The 18091-nt window shown below is 36.4% G+C and overlaps 4 protein-coding genes across 5 annotated transcripts; 3 read left to right on the plus strand and 1 right to left on the minus strand.

Moving 5' to 3' along the window:
* Window positions 1–2601, plus strand: LOC129797617 (trypsin-1-like). The gene is made up of 6 exons (XM_055840383.1): window positions 1–219; window positions 880–977; window positions 1075–1214; window positions 1284–1703; window positions 1788–1909; window positions 2202–2601. The coding sequence occupies exons 1-6, from the start codon at window positions 135–137 to the stop codon at window positions 2522–2524; spliced, it is 1188 nt and encodes a 395-aa protein (XP_055696358.1). The 5' UTR covers window positions 1–134; the 3' UTR covers window positions 2525–2601.
* A 3098-nt stretch (window positions 2602–5699) lies between these two features.
* LOC129797614 (inactive ubiquitin carboxyl-terminal hydrolase MINDY-4B) lies at window positions 5700–9063 on the plus strand. Its single transcript, XM_055840379.1, has 8 exons — window positions 5700–5910; window positions 7130–7193; window positions 7260–7413; window positions 7497–7538; window positions 7729–7918; window positions 7985–8055; window positions 8114–8264; window positions 8507–9063. The coding sequence occupies exons 1-8, from the start codon at window positions 5854–5856 to the stop codon at window positions 8966–8968; spliced, it is 1191 nt and encodes a 396-aa protein (XP_055696354.1). The 5' UTR covers window positions 5700–5853; the 3' UTR covers window positions 8969–9063.
* A 258-nt stretch (window positions 9064–9321) lies between these two features.
* LOC129797703 (3-oxoacyl-[acyl-carrier-protein] reductase FabG-like) lies at window positions 9322–11364 on the plus strand. Of its 2 annotated transcripts, XM_055840523.1 has the most exons (4): window positions 9331–9384; window positions 9527–9611; window positions 9681–9984; window positions 10746–11364. In XM_055840523.1, the coding sequence occupies exons 2-4, from the start codon at window positions 9566–9568 to the stop codon at window positions 11167–11169; spliced, it is 774 nt and encodes a 257-aa protein (XP_055696498.1). In that variant the 5' UTR covers window positions 9331–9384; window positions 9527–9565; the 3' UTR covers window positions 11170–11364. The 2 variants fall into 2 exon arrangements, with proteins under 2 accessions (XP_055696496.1, XP_055696498.1); XM_055840521.1 differs by having other exon boundaries at window positions 9322–9611.
* Window positions 11365–13141: 1777 nt separating this feature from the next.
* On the minus strand, window positions 13142–14216 carry LOC129797668 (3-oxoacyl-[acyl-carrier-protein] reductase FabG-like). The gene is made up of 2 exons (XM_055840452.1): window positions 14052–14216; window positions 13142–13988 (listed from the first exon to the last, which is right to left on the minus strand). Exons 1-2 carry the CDS (start codon window positions 14095–14097, stop codon window positions 13264–13266), a joined length of 771 nt encoding a protein of 256 aa, XP_055696427.1. The 5' UTR covers window positions 14098–14216; the 3' UTR covers window positions 13142–13263.
* Between the last annotated feature and the right edge of the window lie 3875 nt (window positions 14217–18091).

Consider the following 18091-nt stretch of genomic DNA (forward strand, 5'->3'; position numbering starts at 1 on the left):
TTGAGAAGAATATAATCAACCACTTCTTTGGAACATTTAAAATTAATCTTAGGCGGAGGGAATAAATTTCAATTCGGCATTTTAGTGTGAATTATGGTGTTTAAGCTACCAGAAGTGTGGAAGAGTGTTAAGACATGATTTGGAGGAATTATCGCTGGACTCTGTTCTTCATCTATCTCATTAGTATTGTCCACTGTGTGCCACTGACTGATGGACGAGGTATGCTGCTCATTTAAAGAATTACCTAATTTTCACAAGAAGGTGAAGGCACGTGGGAAAACAATTTACAAAACCCATATAAAAGATGGTATTACACACTTCCAAATCCGAACATATAGAAAGTGAAAGTGCACTAAAACTAATCTTCAATGCAATTCTACGCCTACCACACTATATGTTGGAAAGAGTCCAAGTGAACAAATTGTTCTTTATCAGCTGGCAATGAACCTTCAATGGGGTGTTGGTATTGAAATTTAAATTATTTCTTTTTTTGTGTATACCTATAACAAGGTCCAGAGGGGTACTTAATCCATAACCAATTTCTCTTTTAAGTATTAAAAAATATATCAAAAACTATAAATGCTTATGTATGTACAAATCTATTTAAATGGTGAAATACACAGCATGTATGGTGAAAGGAAATAGATATCCAGCTGAAAACTACACATGCAAATAATGTTATCACATTTCTTTTACTCTTTTTGCTTTCGCGCATTGATTTTATATTCACAAATTCTACTTGAGTATTCTAAATTTATTCGTTCTACTTGGTAAAAATATATGTATATACTTATATTTTTGAATAATTCAAATATAAAATAAATTTTGCGAGAAAAGTATCAAGTGGTACTGTTTCACTTTAAATTTTCTCTGCTACAGCTCAGTTTACTGGAAATTCAATTTTAAATTTTCCTGATGACACCTTCAATGGGACACAGCAGGGGGATATACAGCTTCCGGGTCTGCTGGATACATTTGTAAGTACATCTTAATTATTATCATCACACACCACTCAATTTGTGAATTTGTGAATAGAATTGAGTCGTATCTAACAAGCCATTTATGTGAATGCAGAGTCTTCTCCAACGCTATCAAGTCTGCAATACGCCGGATGGGAAGAAGGGACGCTGTATGCGCATCAAGCATTGTTCTGTCTTCGATACGCAACAGAATATCGGGCAATTGATGGAACACTTATGTGTGATTGAACAAGCGTATGTGCTTCCTAAATGGTAATCTTGGGGTCATTATCATCCCCCTTTATTTATGTTATACATTTTCAGAACAATTGGGGTCTGCTGTGCTGAGCATGTGACAAGATTGAGTTTTGGGGACACCCTGGATCCCCCACCCAGTATATCCGGGGCCAGTGGAGGAAAGATTGTCAATCGACCCGAGGAGCGTGGGTGTGGTGTCTCGACTGGGCAGTTTCCATCGAAAATAATAGGTGGGCAACCTTCTCATCCCGCTGAGTGGCCATGGATGGCAGCACTATTGACACCAGGGCCTAGTAAGGCTTTTGCAGGGGGATCCCTAATTACAGACAGACATGTCCTTACTGCTGCCCACTGTACCACCAACTTGAAGCCCGAAGAATTATTTGTTCGACTTGGTGAATACGATTTTACCATTCATGATGAGACAAGAGCTAAAGATTTTCGTGTTTCTGAAATTCGTGAACACAGTGAATACGATCCAATAACGTAAGTTTACAATAGAGTGATGCCTCGCATTTTCTTTACATAAAAATTATTGCTTAATTTTCACATTAAATTAATATCTTTTAGATATGAAAATGATATAGCAATAGTAAAATTGGACAGACCAACAGTGTTCAATACGTATATCTGGCCAATTTGCATGCCACCAATTGGAGAAACTTGGGAAGGATATAGTGGAGTTGTAGCAGGTAAGTAAGAATTTGGAATTTCCAAAGTTTCATCTACAATGCTCCTGGGTTTACAATATAACAGTTCTTAGGAACCTAATTTGTAAGATTAGTTTCATGTGTAGTGGATGTACTTCCCAGGACAGTAAATTCAGTTTGTAGACAAGTTTTGTGTAAAAGAGAAGTTAGATTGCATTTACATATGTGCTCTCGATTACAAAAGCCACAGAATTGAGCTCTATATTTGGCACAGGAAATAGGGTCTTTACTGAACTCATCAAAATTATTGATTTCTAATCAATTGCTTTTACAGGATGGGGCACGCAATTCTTCGGTGGGCCGCTGTCAAATGTACTCATGGAGGTTTCCATGCCCATATGGAAACAACAGGAGTGTATTGATGCTTTCGCTGATCGCATTGTAAGCTCTGTAATGTGTGCCGGTGGTTACGATGGTGGCCAGGATTCGTGTCAAGGCGATAGTGGAGCACCATTGATGGTGATGCTTCCAAATAAGCGCTGGGTTATCGTTGGTATCGTATCTTGGGGTGTTCAGTGTGGAAAAGCTCAACGACCCGGCGTATATACGAGAATTGATTCCCATATTGATTGGATCATTGAAAATGCTGTTTTTTAATCTATTAAGCATAAAAATAATTCATTATGACACTGTAAAATGTACTGAGAGATAAATGCTCGTAAATACGACAATAAAAGCACAATATAAATTCACAATTAGCTTTTGCTGTGGAATTCGTCAAAGCTGCACTATATTCAATTTCCCATAAAAAGTTTTTCAATGTTAAAGTTGTTGCGCCGTTGCGCCTGATGGCAGACTAAAATAAGCTGAAAGTTCTTGAGCAACGCAGGACAAAAAATACCTAAAGATATTTTTTTTATGAAAGTTGATTCCGATGCTTTCTGGAAGGGTGTGTACATGGAATTTAATACCATTAACTTTGTATGAAGGGCTATCATTTCAAGAAAATGAGAAAAGTTTCCTACACTATCCACGGTGTGCATCAACTTGTGACAGCAATCTAATTTACACTGCTTCGTAATTTTAAAGTCTCGTGAATTTCGCGTGAGAGGCTTCCCATGAATCACTGAGAGTGAAAACATATCGATGGAATAGATTTATTAGCTGTGTTTCTTTCAGACACAGCTTTTGTGTACCGAGCAAAATCGAAAGTCGTCAGATCGGGCTCAAACTTGGGATGAGCACGAATTAGGGTCCCCACATTCCAAAAAACGTATGCGCCAAAAAATTTTTTTGTCCGGCCGGCCGTCCGTCCGGCCGTCCGTCCGGATTATAAACTTAAATTGCAAGAGAACGGTAATAGATAGAGACTTGCGGTAAACGGCAAAGTTTAAAAGTCGACTGGAAGACGTCCGATTATGACGTCAAATTTTACCCCCCACCCCCGCGTCCGCCATTTTGAATAACCTCAAAATTTTGTTTTCGCTATATCTCAGCCGCTATTATAGCTAGAGGGCTGAAATTTTGATATGTTGTAGGGGACATCAAGATCTTTCCAACGATACCTCATTTTCGAAAATCGGTCAAGCCGTTTAGTCAATATGGCCGCCACAATTTTTCATCGAAAATCGACCATAACTCGAAAACGGCTTGACCGATTTTGATCAACCCAGGCTCAAATGAAAGCTCTCAACAAACCCTACAACTCTCTAGAACATCCGAAGTTTCAAAAGTGACCGCTAGGGGGCATAAAATCAAAAACAAAATTTTCGATGAGTTTTCGATGAATATCTCGAAAACGCCATTATCGATTTGCGTCATTTTTTGATATGTTATAGCTGACTATTATATCTTTCACCATGCCAAAAATGAAGAAAATCTATGTAGCCGTTCCGGAGATATCGCGTTTTAAAGTTGGCATGTCATATCTCGGGTTCTACAAGTCCAATTTTGATCAACTCAAGTGCAAATGAAAGGTTTCGTGAAGCCCTACAAATGTCTAGAACATTGCAAGTTCGAGAAATGACCGCGAGAGGCGCTAAAGTCAAAATCAAAATTTTCGAAAATTTCGAACTCGAATATTTCGAAAATGCCATTATCGATTTACTTCATATTTTAATATATTATAGTTGAGGTTAAGACCTTTCCAATGATAGCTCAAACTCGAAAATCTATGGATCCGTTCTCGAGATATGGCCTTCTAAAGATTTCTTAGGGTATGACTTTTCAACTTTTCCCGACTTTGCGCGTATTTAAATTAATTTGCGTTCTAGTTTGCTCTCACAAAATTGGTACACTGAAAGAAACACAGCTCCCGTAAGCTTGGTCAGCTTACCCGTACATTTTTAGGTTGCTAAATTAAAGGGTTCTTTCTCCATATGGGATTTTTATTCAAATTGTCTCTCGTTTCAGAATATATACTGGGTGAAAGTACATTATGTGCACGGCGGAAATTGAGCTGAAAAATATGTAAAAGGGTGTCACATTGGAAATATTTTAAGCTTAGTGGGTGGATGATTTTTCGCTGCTGTTTATTTTATTCAATGAGCCTAAATGGTTAAAATAGGTATAAATATTTTCATATAACAAACTTAAGAATGCAAAATTTAGATAAGTATAGCTTTATAAGTAAAAAAGCTTTTATTAGGTATACATATTAACAAAAATTAAATGAATATTAACTTACCGCCGCGTCGGCTCATCTAGTCAGTGATTTACTAGCATTGAACACCACCACCCCTCACGTACACGTTTAACACCCCCTGTAACGTGTGCACGTTTACCTGTCGATTTCGCTAAAATCAACTCTTCAGCCTTCTCCTGTCAGTCAAGTCAACTGAACCACTTGTACTCTCTATTTTGACGCCAGCTCGCGTGCTTGCAATCCATCCAATACCTCAGTATTATTTAAGAAATTTTTATTTTATTGTTTCGTTTATTGAAAAGATTGTTATGAATTTTCATCACGAACGTTTATAAGAAGGTGCAAACACCCAATAATGCCGTCATTTTAAACTGTGACTATATGAATAAGGAAATTTCCCTCTTTTTGAGAATTATTCAATTTTCTTTTAAGAATTTTAGTTAATTGAATTTCAGTTCCCTAGTTGATTTTGGATTATGATTTTTGACATAATTTGCTTTAAACTGGAATAAAAATCAATTAGAACATAACGTACAATGCATTATTTAAAAAAATGTGTCCCCCAAGTTAAAAAATTTTAAGGATTTTTTTATAGCTTTCAATCTCTACTGGCCCTTTGATAGCTCTTATCAGGGCTCTTATATTTTTCCTAAAAACAGTGAAGAAAAACCATCTTTAATGTTATAGTCTTTCTTTAATGCTTGAACTTCCTAAAGAAACATAATATACATAACATATTTTTTATTGAGTTTATAAATTGAAATATTTTACATGAAAATCAGTGTTATATTCAAGTATGTTTAAAAGTTTCTCTTTATGCACCTACAATTTTTCTATCGCTATGTTGAATCGAAAGATTAGCATATTTTGCCCTTTTATTGCGGCAATATTTATATGGAAATATAACATTTGGAATTTTCTTTTTTTGGGCTCTCAATAAAAACCTTATATCCGAGGTGATTGTGAAAATGGGAAAATGTATAAAGATTCATATTGCAAAGGTATAAATCTATTGATGGTGTGTGTAAGTGTTATAAATTGAACGTCGAATATTGCTATATGGTGCTACCGTGCAATCAAAATCGATTTGATTTTTGCCAACCTCTATGCTCGCGCCAAACAAACACTCAAGCCGACACGCGAAAGCTCTAAAAAGCTCAAACAGTATCACCTGATGGCGCACACGGATGCACATTTACCTCCCCGTGCTATATATTTTTTTATTCACGGAACAGTATTCAATTGGCAAAAGTGAGATCCACAGTGTCTCTGTCCTTAGTATAAATAAGAGGTAGTCCCTCATTTAGGAGGTAGTGCGTATCGGTTGTGGAGTCAGTTGAGAATGGTGACTCGGATTAAGCTTACGGGTGGGGTACCCATAACTCTGGAACAGGCAATTGTGAGTGATTAAGCATCCACATGAAAGAATCAGGCACTCTCTCAAATTATAATTCCCGTCGCAACCACTCAGATTAATGTTATTTTCCATCAATACCCTAAATTAAATTTTCATGGTGATGGAATTAAAGTGACATGTTTGGTGGCTTTTTAATTAACTTTTCTACACCTACCCCTTTTCATTTTTGGTGCTCTACCCCAATCAAAAATTATAACGTTTATGTGAATATGTGAACATATAGAGAGTAACTACATAAATGGTGTACTTATCTACTTTTTTTTATTACCTTCAAATGAAAACTGTATGAAAATCACAGCTCATGATTTATTCATTGCTCATTCAAAAAGTTTTCTTTCCCAAATTCATCCCAATTTATTCCTGGAAGCTTTATTTTATTCAGCACATTCCTTCCCGCTAATTATTGTTCCTAATGCCCGACTAATTCCGAGGGAATTAAAATCACCATTTTTTCAACCTAATTGTGTGACTTAATGGTTTTTCGTGCGAACATTTTATCAAAGACTTTATCCTTCCGAAAAAAAGAAATTTAAAGCTCTTCATGTTTACGTAATTATTTAAATTAGCTCTAATTAAGTGGAATAAAAAGTATTCATTGAAATTTTAACATGCCTCGCAAAATTTAGCAGATGAAACACAAATTTTACATCAAACTCAAACAAATATATTTTAAATGAGCATATATGAACAAATTTTTGCATGAAATTCCATTGAATTAAAATTTTGAAACAATCATTAAATTTTCAATTTCTTTAACCATCAAATAACATTCTAAGAAATTGTCTTAAACAAATTTTAAATGTTGAAAATGTTTTTTTTCTGTTGAAGATGATACAGGATCTCAAGACAGGTTTTTTCAAAAAATCTACTTTTAATTTTCTTAAATTCTTCAAATTTTCTACTCTGTCTTCTTTAGTGCAGTTTTGCGTATCCTAATAAGTTGTGCAAACTTTACAATTAACATTTTATGCAAAACTAAATTATATTATGAATTCTTCATGGTATAAATTATATTTTTTGGCACTTTCTAGCTTGATACAATGTGAAACTTACTAATCTAAAAGGAGCCACAAAATTCCAGAGAGTTTTATAATATTTTTAAAACTTAACTTTCCAACTAAATATTGCTACTCGGAAATCTCTTGAGAATTCGTGGGAGGATATAAAAGTTTTAATTGTGTTTGCACAATTTCCTTTAAAGGATTTGCGGCAGACTGTATTCGGTTCAGCAGCTGCTCCACCGCGTGGCGAATGGACAAGAACGGGTGAGGAATTCAATAATAAAGTACAATAAAATGTGAGTAAATTGAATCAATTTCCATGCCATGCAGGACTCATATTCGGTCAGCCAAATCAGGAATTGCCGTACGGCTTACGATGCCCAAGGAATGCCACTCGAGGACTTCAATCAGTTTTGCAAGCATTCATCATAAAATATTTTCTCTTTGATAGCAGAGTCATGGAGAAATCCCTTCCTTTGGATGTGTAAGTATTTACTTTTTTTTTTATATCTCCTTTTGAAACTACATAAAACTTTTTTATATCCCACCCTCATCAACCCATGACAGCCTTTTGAAACCGACCGAAGCACAGCAGCACGAAGCTCTCTGGTAAGGATGAATCATTATGCAAAATAATATGGACGAGTTTTCCCGAGAGTGCAAGTTTATTGCAAATTCGAAGAGCCTCGGGTGAAATATGACTCTCAATGATTCTGAATAAAACCATTTTATTCACCGAACTTTATGCACATTGAATTCAATTATATCTGATGTTGTTTGTACACACAAAAAATTCCAGGCAATCCATTTCAACGATTTTGTGGACGATTGGTGAGAAAATTAAAGTGGTGGTAGTTTTACCCGGTGAAATCCCACACATCCCCCACAGCCATACATACTTTCAGGACTCAGTCACTGAAAAATTGTACATCTTTGAGTTTACCAATTTGGAAGATTTGCAAATATTCATCAAGAGATATTTATTCTTCGTAAGTTTGCAATATTCCGCGCTATTAGTTTCTTTGAAGTTGCATTGATGCTTTTTTTCGCTTTAGTTCCTTGAGGATCCGGGACCAGGCGCTCTTCTCTTTCTATACAGTGCTGTGCTCACTCGACAAACAGCCAAGTATTTAAGCAAAAAGTTTTATAATTTGATTGATCTCTAGAATATTGAAATATTTCAGAATCAAGACGGATTTGGATGCTCCAAAAGGAGCACATTTAATGGGACCCTTTGAGGAAGGCTCACTGAATGTTGTGACGCTCCTTTTGGCTGGAAGAGCCACACCATACTTACACAATGGTGTAGTTTATGTTGGTGATGAGGACCATTATGTAAGTTCTAGTTATTTGGAATTCAATATTTGAGATAAATTTGGAATACAATATAATGCATTTGCATGATATATATGTAATTGTTATTCAAGAGAACGGAAGAATATCAATCAATCAATCGTAAATTGTAATTTAAATTAGAGTTAAAATGCTGATAAATTGTTCCATTTATCTCTATTGTAATTTTGATTAGATTTTAATTTGTTTAGGTTTAATTGATTAATTTGATGTTTCTGTCGCAGGCTCTTCCACAATTTGGAATTCTGCAGAGATCTAGCATTGGGTTGATTGTTTGGGAGGGTGATAATGAAGCTGTCCAGGCATCATCTCGTCAACCGGGGTCTCGACTGAAGACACCAGCCATCCCAATTTGGGTCACTAGCTGCTGTGGCCACTACGGCGTCGTTTTCAATTCCAACAGAGAACTTTTGAGAAATTATCATGCTGAGAAACGGTTCGAATTGCATTACTACACCTGTGCTGGATGCCACCTTTCCATGACAGTGGATACCAGGTCCCATGAGGACCCTGAAGCAATGCTCCAGAGGCAAAATAGTACGGCTGCAAGTAGTAAAGAGGGTAGCAACAGCACACCCAACACACAGGACATTGTAGCAACACCGCTTGAGCGTTTAATCCACACTAAATGGATGGACGCCAAAATCACTTTCCATGGTCCAGCTCCACCGTCACTGAATTACTAGCACCGAGCATAAAAAACATCAACAAAGATTATTCTGTTGTGTAATATTTTATGATTAATAAAAAAAATGCAATGTGTTAGTTCCACGACTTCTAATACATTATATTACAGTTTTCCCATTTCTGTTAAGCACAGTTCTACGTTTAATTATGCAGCATATTAAAAACTTCATTACATATTCAAATAAATCAGAATAATTTTTTTTTATTTTTTTTAAATGTAATTTGGTTTTATTATGGATATTTAATATAATTTTGTTAAATACTTTATGAAACATAATTTAATTTATTTTATTGAAAACTAAGAAACCTCAGAAAAATCGTTGAAAGAGTACTAAAATTTCAAATTTTTTTCGTCAAGCGTGTGGTGTCAGAGAGTCTTTATCAATAAAAAGTGAGCTTTTTGCGGAGATAGCAGGTAATTAATTTAATAGAGGGTGATTGTAAGATCTCACGTTGTTTTTGAGCCTCCTAACAAGTGTTTAGCTCTTGAAAAAAAAAGGACCGATAGCGTGTGATTACACAACGTTAAGTATATAAATTTCAATTAATCTTATCAGAACTTAGCAAGCAGCATCAGCATTAATATCAGTCTCGAAATGGCATTTGAAGGGAAGGTTGTTTTAATCACCGGAGCATCTTCGGGTAAATGGATTTAAATTAATATTCTGTTCTTACATAGAGAACACTAGAAATTTTTCATTTATTATACAGGAATCGGCTGCGGGACGGCACAATTGTTCTCCAAGGAGGGAGCTAAAGTTGCCATTAGCGGTCGCAATGAGGAACGTCTCCGGGAGACTTTGGGAAAATGCAAAGCTCCAACTTCCGGACGAAGTCACTTGATAATCGTGGGGGATGTTACGAATGAAGATGATGCCCAGAAGATTATTAACAATACCATTGCTCATTTCGGTCAACTTGATGTGCTCGTTAACAATGCAGGAATCTTGGAAACTGGATCAATTGAAGAAACCAGTCTGGAGCAATATGATCGAGTGATGAACACCAATGTCAGGTAAAATTTTTTTTTGTTCATCTGAAAGCCTTGAAATTTTACATTAAAATAAGAAACACCTCATTTGAGTAACAAAAAGCTTTGCTACATTACATACCTACTAAAAGTTCTTTTTGTGATAAAATTCCAAAAGCTTTGTGTAATCCAATTTAATAATTAACAAAATTAAATTAATTTTCAATTTCACTTGTGAGTTGAAATTCTACAATTTCCTATCTTAAATCAGTCCATTTGTTTATATACTATATAATATTCTCGTATATAGCTTTTATTATAATAGAGTTTTCTCTGAAGAAATCCCACTTTAATCTACGACTACATATTTGCAAATCTTCCCAGAGCTCTTGGCAATTGCCAAGTATAGTGTAGATAAGGATGGTTTAATGAAAGCACTCTATTCTCCTTAGTGGTTTCCTCTTAATTGAATTTACGACCACTTTACGTCCAACTCGGAGATTTCGGACACATCTTATTCGTGAACATATCACTTTAATTTGTAAATTGCACATGCACTAATGCTACACATATTCACTAAAAGTTTCCCTTGCCAAATTGAATTGACTTCCCGAAGGTATATATTTCGTGGTTACTCTCAAGGAGTTCACTTGAAAGTTTCTTCTACATAAAGTAACTTGTCTTCTGGATTTGTTATATAAAACGTATTCTCTTTACTTAAGTGTTGTATTTGGTGGCCAAAAATGTCATGATTTATTTACATACCTATACATACATAGAAAGAGTATGTTTTGGATTACTTCCAGATCTCTTTACCATCTAACAATGCTGGCTGTTCCCCACCTGATCAAGACCAAGGGGAACATTGTGAATGTATCCAGCGTCGCTGGTACACGCTCCTTCCCGAATATTTTATCATACTGCATGTCCAAAAGCGCCGTAGATCAATTCACCAAGTGCACAGCTCTCGAATTGGCACCGAAGCAAGTACGCGTGAACGCCGTTAATCCTGGTGTCATCGTGACGGACATCCACAAGCGAGGCGGAATGGACGATAAGGCTTACGCTGAATTTCTCGAACGCGGCAAGGCGACTCATGCGCTCGGGAGAGTTGGGTCGGTGGACGAGGTGGCGGATGGCATTGTCTTCTTGGCTAGCGACAAAGCGTCCTTTATCACGGGTGCCAACTTGCCAATTTGCGGCGGGCGTCATGTTATGTGCCCAAGATAGATTTATAACCACCACGCATTAATCTCGCCCTCTGCGTCCACATGCATTGAATTTGGCCATTTCACACAAAATTGATCACAAGAGTGTTTCATCAGCATTTTGGGATTATGCAGAATTTGTCTGCTTGCAAATGTAGTATAATACGTGGCAACATGTCTGGAGTAAAGGAAAATTAAAGCAATTATATTTTTGGAACATTTTGTGTTTTTTTCTTAACATTTCCATTATATACATTTGGTAAATAGGATAATTCATTGCTTTAGGGATTTCACAACTCGAATTTGTTTTAGAGGTATGCGCGTGAATGCTTCGTGTTGAGACAAATCCGCACTATTTGCTAGGAAAATGGGAAATTCATGTGTTTCTCTTCTGAGATTTACATATGTTACAGCTTTAGAATTGGTTTCAGGCCATTAAATTTTATATAGAACAATGGTATGCAAATATGTACGGTACGTACTTTATGAGCTTCCCGAAAGCTAAGATACGATATTAAAAGAGCTTTGGAATAACACACCTCTTTTGTTTAACTTTTCAATCCCATTTTTCCAGCAATGCATTGCAATGTTAGCTTTTACTAAAAGGTTTGATGATTATTAATACAATTAAAGCCGCATTAAAAAGAAATGTACGGGTAAGCTGACCAAGCTTACGGGAGCTGTGTTTCTTTCAGTGTACCAAATTTGTGAGAGCAAACTAGAACGCAAATTAATTTAAATACGCGCAAAGTCGAGAAAAGTTGAAAAGTCATACCCTAAGAAATCTTTAGAAGGCCATATCTCGAGAACGGATCCATAGATTTTCGAGTTTGAGCTATCATTGGAAAGGTCTTAACCTCAACTATAATATATTAAAATATGAAGTAAATCGATAATGGCATTTTCGAAATATTCGAGTTCGAAATTTTCGAAAATATTGATTTTGACTTTAGCGCCTCTCGCGGTTATTTCTCGAACTTGCAATGTTCTAGACATTTGTAGGGCTTCACGAAACCTTTCATTTGCACTTGAGTTGATCAAAATCGGACTTGTAGAACCCGAGATATGACATGCCAACTTTGGAAGGCTATATCTCGAGAACGGATTCATAGATTTTCTTCATTTTTGGCATGAAGCTAGATAATATGGTCAGCTATAACATATCAAAAAATGAAGCAAATCGATAATGGCGTTTTCGAGATATTCATCGAAAATTTTGTTTTTGATTTTTGGCCCCCTAGCGGTCACTTTTGAAACTTCGTATGTTATGGAGAGTTGTAGGGCTTGTTGAAAGCTTTCATTTGAGCCCAGGTTGATCAAAATCGGTCAAGCCGTTTTCGAGTTATGGTCGATTTTCGATAAAAAATTGTGGCGGCCATATTGACTAAACGGCTTGACCGATTTTCAAAAATGAGCTATCGTTGGAAAGGTATTGATGGCCTCTACAACATATCAAAATTTCAGCCCTCTAGCTAAAATAGCGGCTGAGATATAGCGAAAACAAAATTTTGAGGTTATTCAAAATGGCGGACGGAGGGGTGGGGGGGTGGATTTAACCTCATAATCGGATGTCTTCCAGTCGATATTTAAACTTTGCCGTTTACCGCAAGTCTCTATCTATCACCGTTCTCTCGCAATTTAGCGTTATACTACGGACGGCCAGACGGCCGGACGGCCGGCCGGAAAAAAACTTATTTTTGGCGCATACGTTTTTTGGAATGTGGGGACCCTAATTCGTGCTCATACCAAGTTTGAGCCCGATCTGACGACTTTCGATTTTGCTCGGTACACAAAAGCTGTGTCTGAAAGAAACACAGCTAAAATGAAATTCCAATCAAGCTCCAGCTGTTTTGTATTATACTGCACTTTTTTCAGCTTCTACTTTTTACGGTATTTTTCTTTAGAAATTCAAGCGAGCTTTTTTGTCAAAGATCATGAAACAGACAATCCCATATAAGAACAATTTTATCATCCTCTGAAGAACATTAAAAAAATTTTTTTGTTCATTTTCATTTTAGCTTTATTGCAATTTTTTTTGTATAAAAGATAAATTTTGAGAAATGCATTTATAAGGCACGTTTTTGGATTTTATGGAGACAACACACAATTAAAATTTTTATCTTGGACACATGGCATGACGCCCTCCATCCACAGGTAGTGAAGCCCCAGTGATGAATGATGCCTGATCACTGGCCAGAAAAGCAATGGTTTGTGCCAACTCCTTGACATCTCCGGGCCGTCCAAGGGCGTGCGTACTCCGAGAGTGCTCGAGGAATTTCTCATATGCCTCATTGGTCATACCGCTGCGCTTGTGGAGATTCGTCACGGTCACTCCCGGATTGACGGCATTGCAGCGGACGTTCTTCGACGCCAGCTCCAGTGCCACACACCTCGTGAATTGGTCCACAGCTGCCTTGGAGATGTTGTAAGCCAGTACGCCGGGGAAGGAGCGAATGCCGTTCACGCTGGATACATTGACGATATTCCCCTGAGATTTAATGAGATAAGGAGTTGCCAGCATAGTGAGATGGTAGATTGAGCGGATATTGGTATTCATAACACGATCAAATTGCTCAAGACTGGTATTCTCGATGGTACCAGGCTCGAGAATTCCGGCATTATTTATGAGCACATCAAGTTTGCCGTAGGCGCTAATTGTTTCCGAAAGAATCCTCTCCGTGTCCTTTTCAACGGTAATATCACCGGGAATTAGAAGATGTTTCTGTGGAGCAACCTTTGGACATTCATTCTCCAACCTCTTGAGACTCTCTACATTGCGTCCCGTAAGAGACAGACTCGCTCCCAATTTGGCCAAATGGAGTGCCGTTGCGTATCCAATGCCTACACGAAAAATCTTCTTTTTGTTTGTTGGGAATAGGGATTTTTTGCATTGCTACTACATACCTGAGGAAGCACCTGTAAGAAGCACAACTTTGCCGGCAAAATTCATTTTGGAAATAATGCTTTTATAGTGAACAAATAAATTATTACGCAACAGCCGCTCTTGGTGATAACAATCCCGCAAATGGTACTGACAATCAGCTGCTTTTGTGCTTCTTCCCCTTCTTTTGGATGAGTTTCTGGCCCATGATGCGCATGTTCTCCTTCCCTGACTCAACGAAATCTCTCGCATATGGAGGTTTTTTAGTACATTCGTTTAAAAGCAGCCGTTACACCATTTACCATTCCACATTGGAAAATGCTACGAGAGAATGAAAACAAATTAAATTAAAAGCACAATCTGCTGTGTTCTACAAAATCCTGAATTATTCATTCAATGTTTATATGCCTTTACTGTAAGAAATATTACCAGAAAGTCAATATTTAAATGGCAGGGAATTATTATGCAATTAACGAAATTGCCTGCTCTCTGGTTGAAGTTTTAAAAAATTAAAAATTCATGAAGAGAACAATTGGATGCTATTAAATTAAATGCAATTGTAAATGGATGGTGTACTCGAATCATTTTACTCAATGCCATTTACGACAGGAGAAAATGAAATCAAAAAGTAAAAATAAATTGAGATTTTTAGAATCAAGGTAATTAATTTGATTAAATAAAAATAATTGTTAATATAAAATTATAATCATGATCATCATGATATAATAAACTGCCAAAATTTCAAAAATTAAATTAATTTCACGAAAAAGACAAAATCATGTGTGTAAGATAATCCTCTCTCTGTCTAGGCCACTAATATACAATTCCTCAAAAAGCAAAATAGAGATAAGAAAAGACAAAAAGAGTCAGTCGGCTGAGCTGTGTCAATACCGAATTGATAAGGCATAAAGTCGGAAATGCTCCGCCGTATGAGTTTAGACTGAAACTTCAGACGAAGACCGGGACCCACTTCCAGCAGTAAATCATATTTATTCTGCGAGATACAATTTTGAATTAATTTCATAAATCTTGATGATTCATCGGTCAATGGGGATTTAATTGTGTATAACTTGGCTCTCTTTGTTGATTTATAAGGGATCCCTGTATATTTGAAGATGTTATAGATAAATCCATCAATTTTGCCCGAATCTTTCAATCAATTCTCTCCCAATTTGCTGAAAGCTTCAACAGCGAAGCGCATTGATGGTGAGAGGGATTGTTTGACGATGATTTAATTTTCGCTTTTCCAGTTTTGTCTGCAATACGGAAAATTTTCCAACAGTTGGGTGTTGGTGGAAAAGTTAATAGTTTTATCAGTTCATGTGTACCTTTCGACTCTTGTGTCTTGTCCAATACTTTTCACTTCAACTTGTATATGATACCTACTTTTATGTACAGTACGTACATACAATTTATATAAAAAAAAATTTACTAACATTCCCCTCATTTTCTTTTCAGCATTATTTCAGCTCGTATTTCACCTACTTATATTTTCTTTATTTTGAAATCTTTGCGTTGAAACACAAGTATGACCTCTAAGAGTTGAAAATGTCCAATTCAAGGGATTTGATCTTATGGAGCATTAAACCGCTTTTTTTCTCAAAGTGGAAATATACAACGAGAATACGAAGCTTTCCCAGAGATCTTAAGCTTAGAATTCGGAAATAGTTGTCCGGAAGCTTCTCCATGTCATAAGCCTTTGTATATATTTTAAACATTGCAAAAAAAAGCTTTACAAAGCATCATAAGTTTGCAGTGAATAAATAATAAAATATATGAGCATAAGGAAGTTGAATCTCTTTTGCAAAGGAGCTAAAACAATACTGCACTTGAGCTGGGACTTGGTTTCTCGTTAACGTATAGGGTTGAGATGAAGTGAAACCCATTCTAAAGCTAATAAAAAAACTTACGTCTCCCATTTTGTTTTCCTTTGTTGTCTCTATTACAGGGAATAGAAAAATAATTCAATGGGTTAAAAGTTTACAAAAACCCCTTTGGCAAACATTCCTTCTGTGTGCTTCCAAAGCTTTGTCAATTTGTAATTTATTTGTAGATTCAATACCATGCAATATGTTTCCTTCCTGTTAGTTCCATTCTATCTATTTTATATATAATGTCCCTTCACTCAGATCTTTTTACTCAATAAAAAAATCAAAAGTTTTAACAAAAAGGAATAAATAAAAGAAGAATAAATTAATCTGAATCGATCAAAGTTTTCAGAAAAGGAAAAAGTTCATAAAGTTCATTTTTATTTTTTTTTTCTATTCAATCTGTACGTTTCAATTAATTCCGTCGCAAAACTAACTGGATATTTAATTTTCTTATTGATTTAATTTGTCAGATTTACACACATGTTCCACGAGTGGCATTTCCCACTCTGATGCAATATTGCCCGTGTTTTCATCGTCTTTCAATCTTTCTTAAATATTTTTTTTGGTCTATGTTTTGTTTTAAAATTAAATAATAATATTAAAACTTGTTTCGCCTGTGTGAATCCAGTTTGTATTTTCCTAACGCCGGTAATTTTCCAAAATTTTCTCAATGTCACATAAGACCTTTAATCAGTAGCGAGCGACCAAAAGGAAAGAAACAATATTTAAAAGCACCCAAAAGAAACTCAGAGGATTTACTCCGATAACACCTAAAGTTCAAAATACTAAAATTTGTTTTGATTTTCGATAGACAAAGCTGCTACACCAACGCTTGTAGATGTAGTATATATAATATTATGCATATATCACATATTTTGATAATTAAACACATCGGGTCTCAATGAACTTCAATTAAGATGGTGGCTGCTTATCATAAGTGGCTTTCTCATAATGTCCACTTCCAATTGAATCTATTTATTATGGAGATATTTCGATGAAATGGCACATTCTGTACGTGGTGTAGGACAATGAGTGGTTCACGTAAAATTTGTGGGTCATTTGATGATTTATTGTGCATTTCAGTGTGTGGTGCAAGCTTAAGAAAAATTCATCTGATATGTGTGCTATAGCGTCAGAGTGTCTCGAAGAAGTGATTACGATGGGAATGGTGCCATACTTGGCGCATTTAGGAGAGTGATGCGAATTCACGCGATTGATGAGTGACTTCGAGCGTGTCTGGAAAGTTTTTCCCTCTACACTGAGAATTTTACCTCAGCTCTTGAGAAAATTTTCCAAAGGAACACATAAAGTGATTAGGAAATTGCCGATAGGTTTTTTTCCCTCTATATAGGCGGACTCTCAATATCTTTTCGTGAGAGATTAGGCCGGCTGATATGGGGGCCACAAAATTTGAGACACGCCGTTGTGAGTAAACAAACTCTCCTTCGCTGTTTTTTTTTCTTAGCTACAAAATATTGTAGTCACTAAGCGAGATGATACTTATACTCTTGTGAGTGAGGGATGATAAAAATTTTTGCGGGAATGTCATCAAATATTTTCAGTGGAAAAATTCGGGCGGACATTCGCGAAAAGTGGAAAAAAGAAAAGTAAGAAAAAACGGTGTGTCCAGCACTCGACTGAAACGGTTAAACTTTGTCCCGGGCACGGTGACAGTGCTGTAGTATTTTTCCTTCATTTTCATCGTTCATGCTCACATTTTGTGGCAAAACATGAGTGTCTGATACGCTGGTGTGTAGTTTTTCCCTGCACATGACGTCATACAAGTCTCCCATGCGAGCGTAGCCTGATATTGATAAGCCCAGTCCCAGCCATATAAATATAGGGCAGTGTCAGGGTAAAGCAGTCAGAGATCTTTTAACACTCCATCGGAGAGCATTCAATTTCATCTCCAGTCACCAACTTGGGAGTTACGGAGTTATACACCGCAGTTGGAGATTTACTGGAATTTAATTGTCACCAAGTGACCAACAGTTGGGGCAAAAGCAGAAGCAAAGAAGGACACCAAAAACTTCCGACAAGAAGTTGACCCTGTGTGCAACGGAAATTAAGTGTTCTGCGTTGGAGTAAAGTTTCGCAATTAGACCAACTCTCGGGAGAACGTGAAAAAGTTTTCTCGTCCAGGAAGAAATCACCGACGTCCGGGAACGTGCACAAAGTTCACAAACACCTGA

This window comes from Lutzomyia longipalpis, chromosome 1 (genome assembly GCF_024334085.1).
Source record: "Lutzomyia longipalpis isolate SR_M1_2022 chromosome 1, ASM2433408v1".
NCBI lineage: Eukaryota > Metazoa > Arthropoda > Insecta > Diptera > Psychodidae > Lutzomyia > Lutzomyia longipalpis.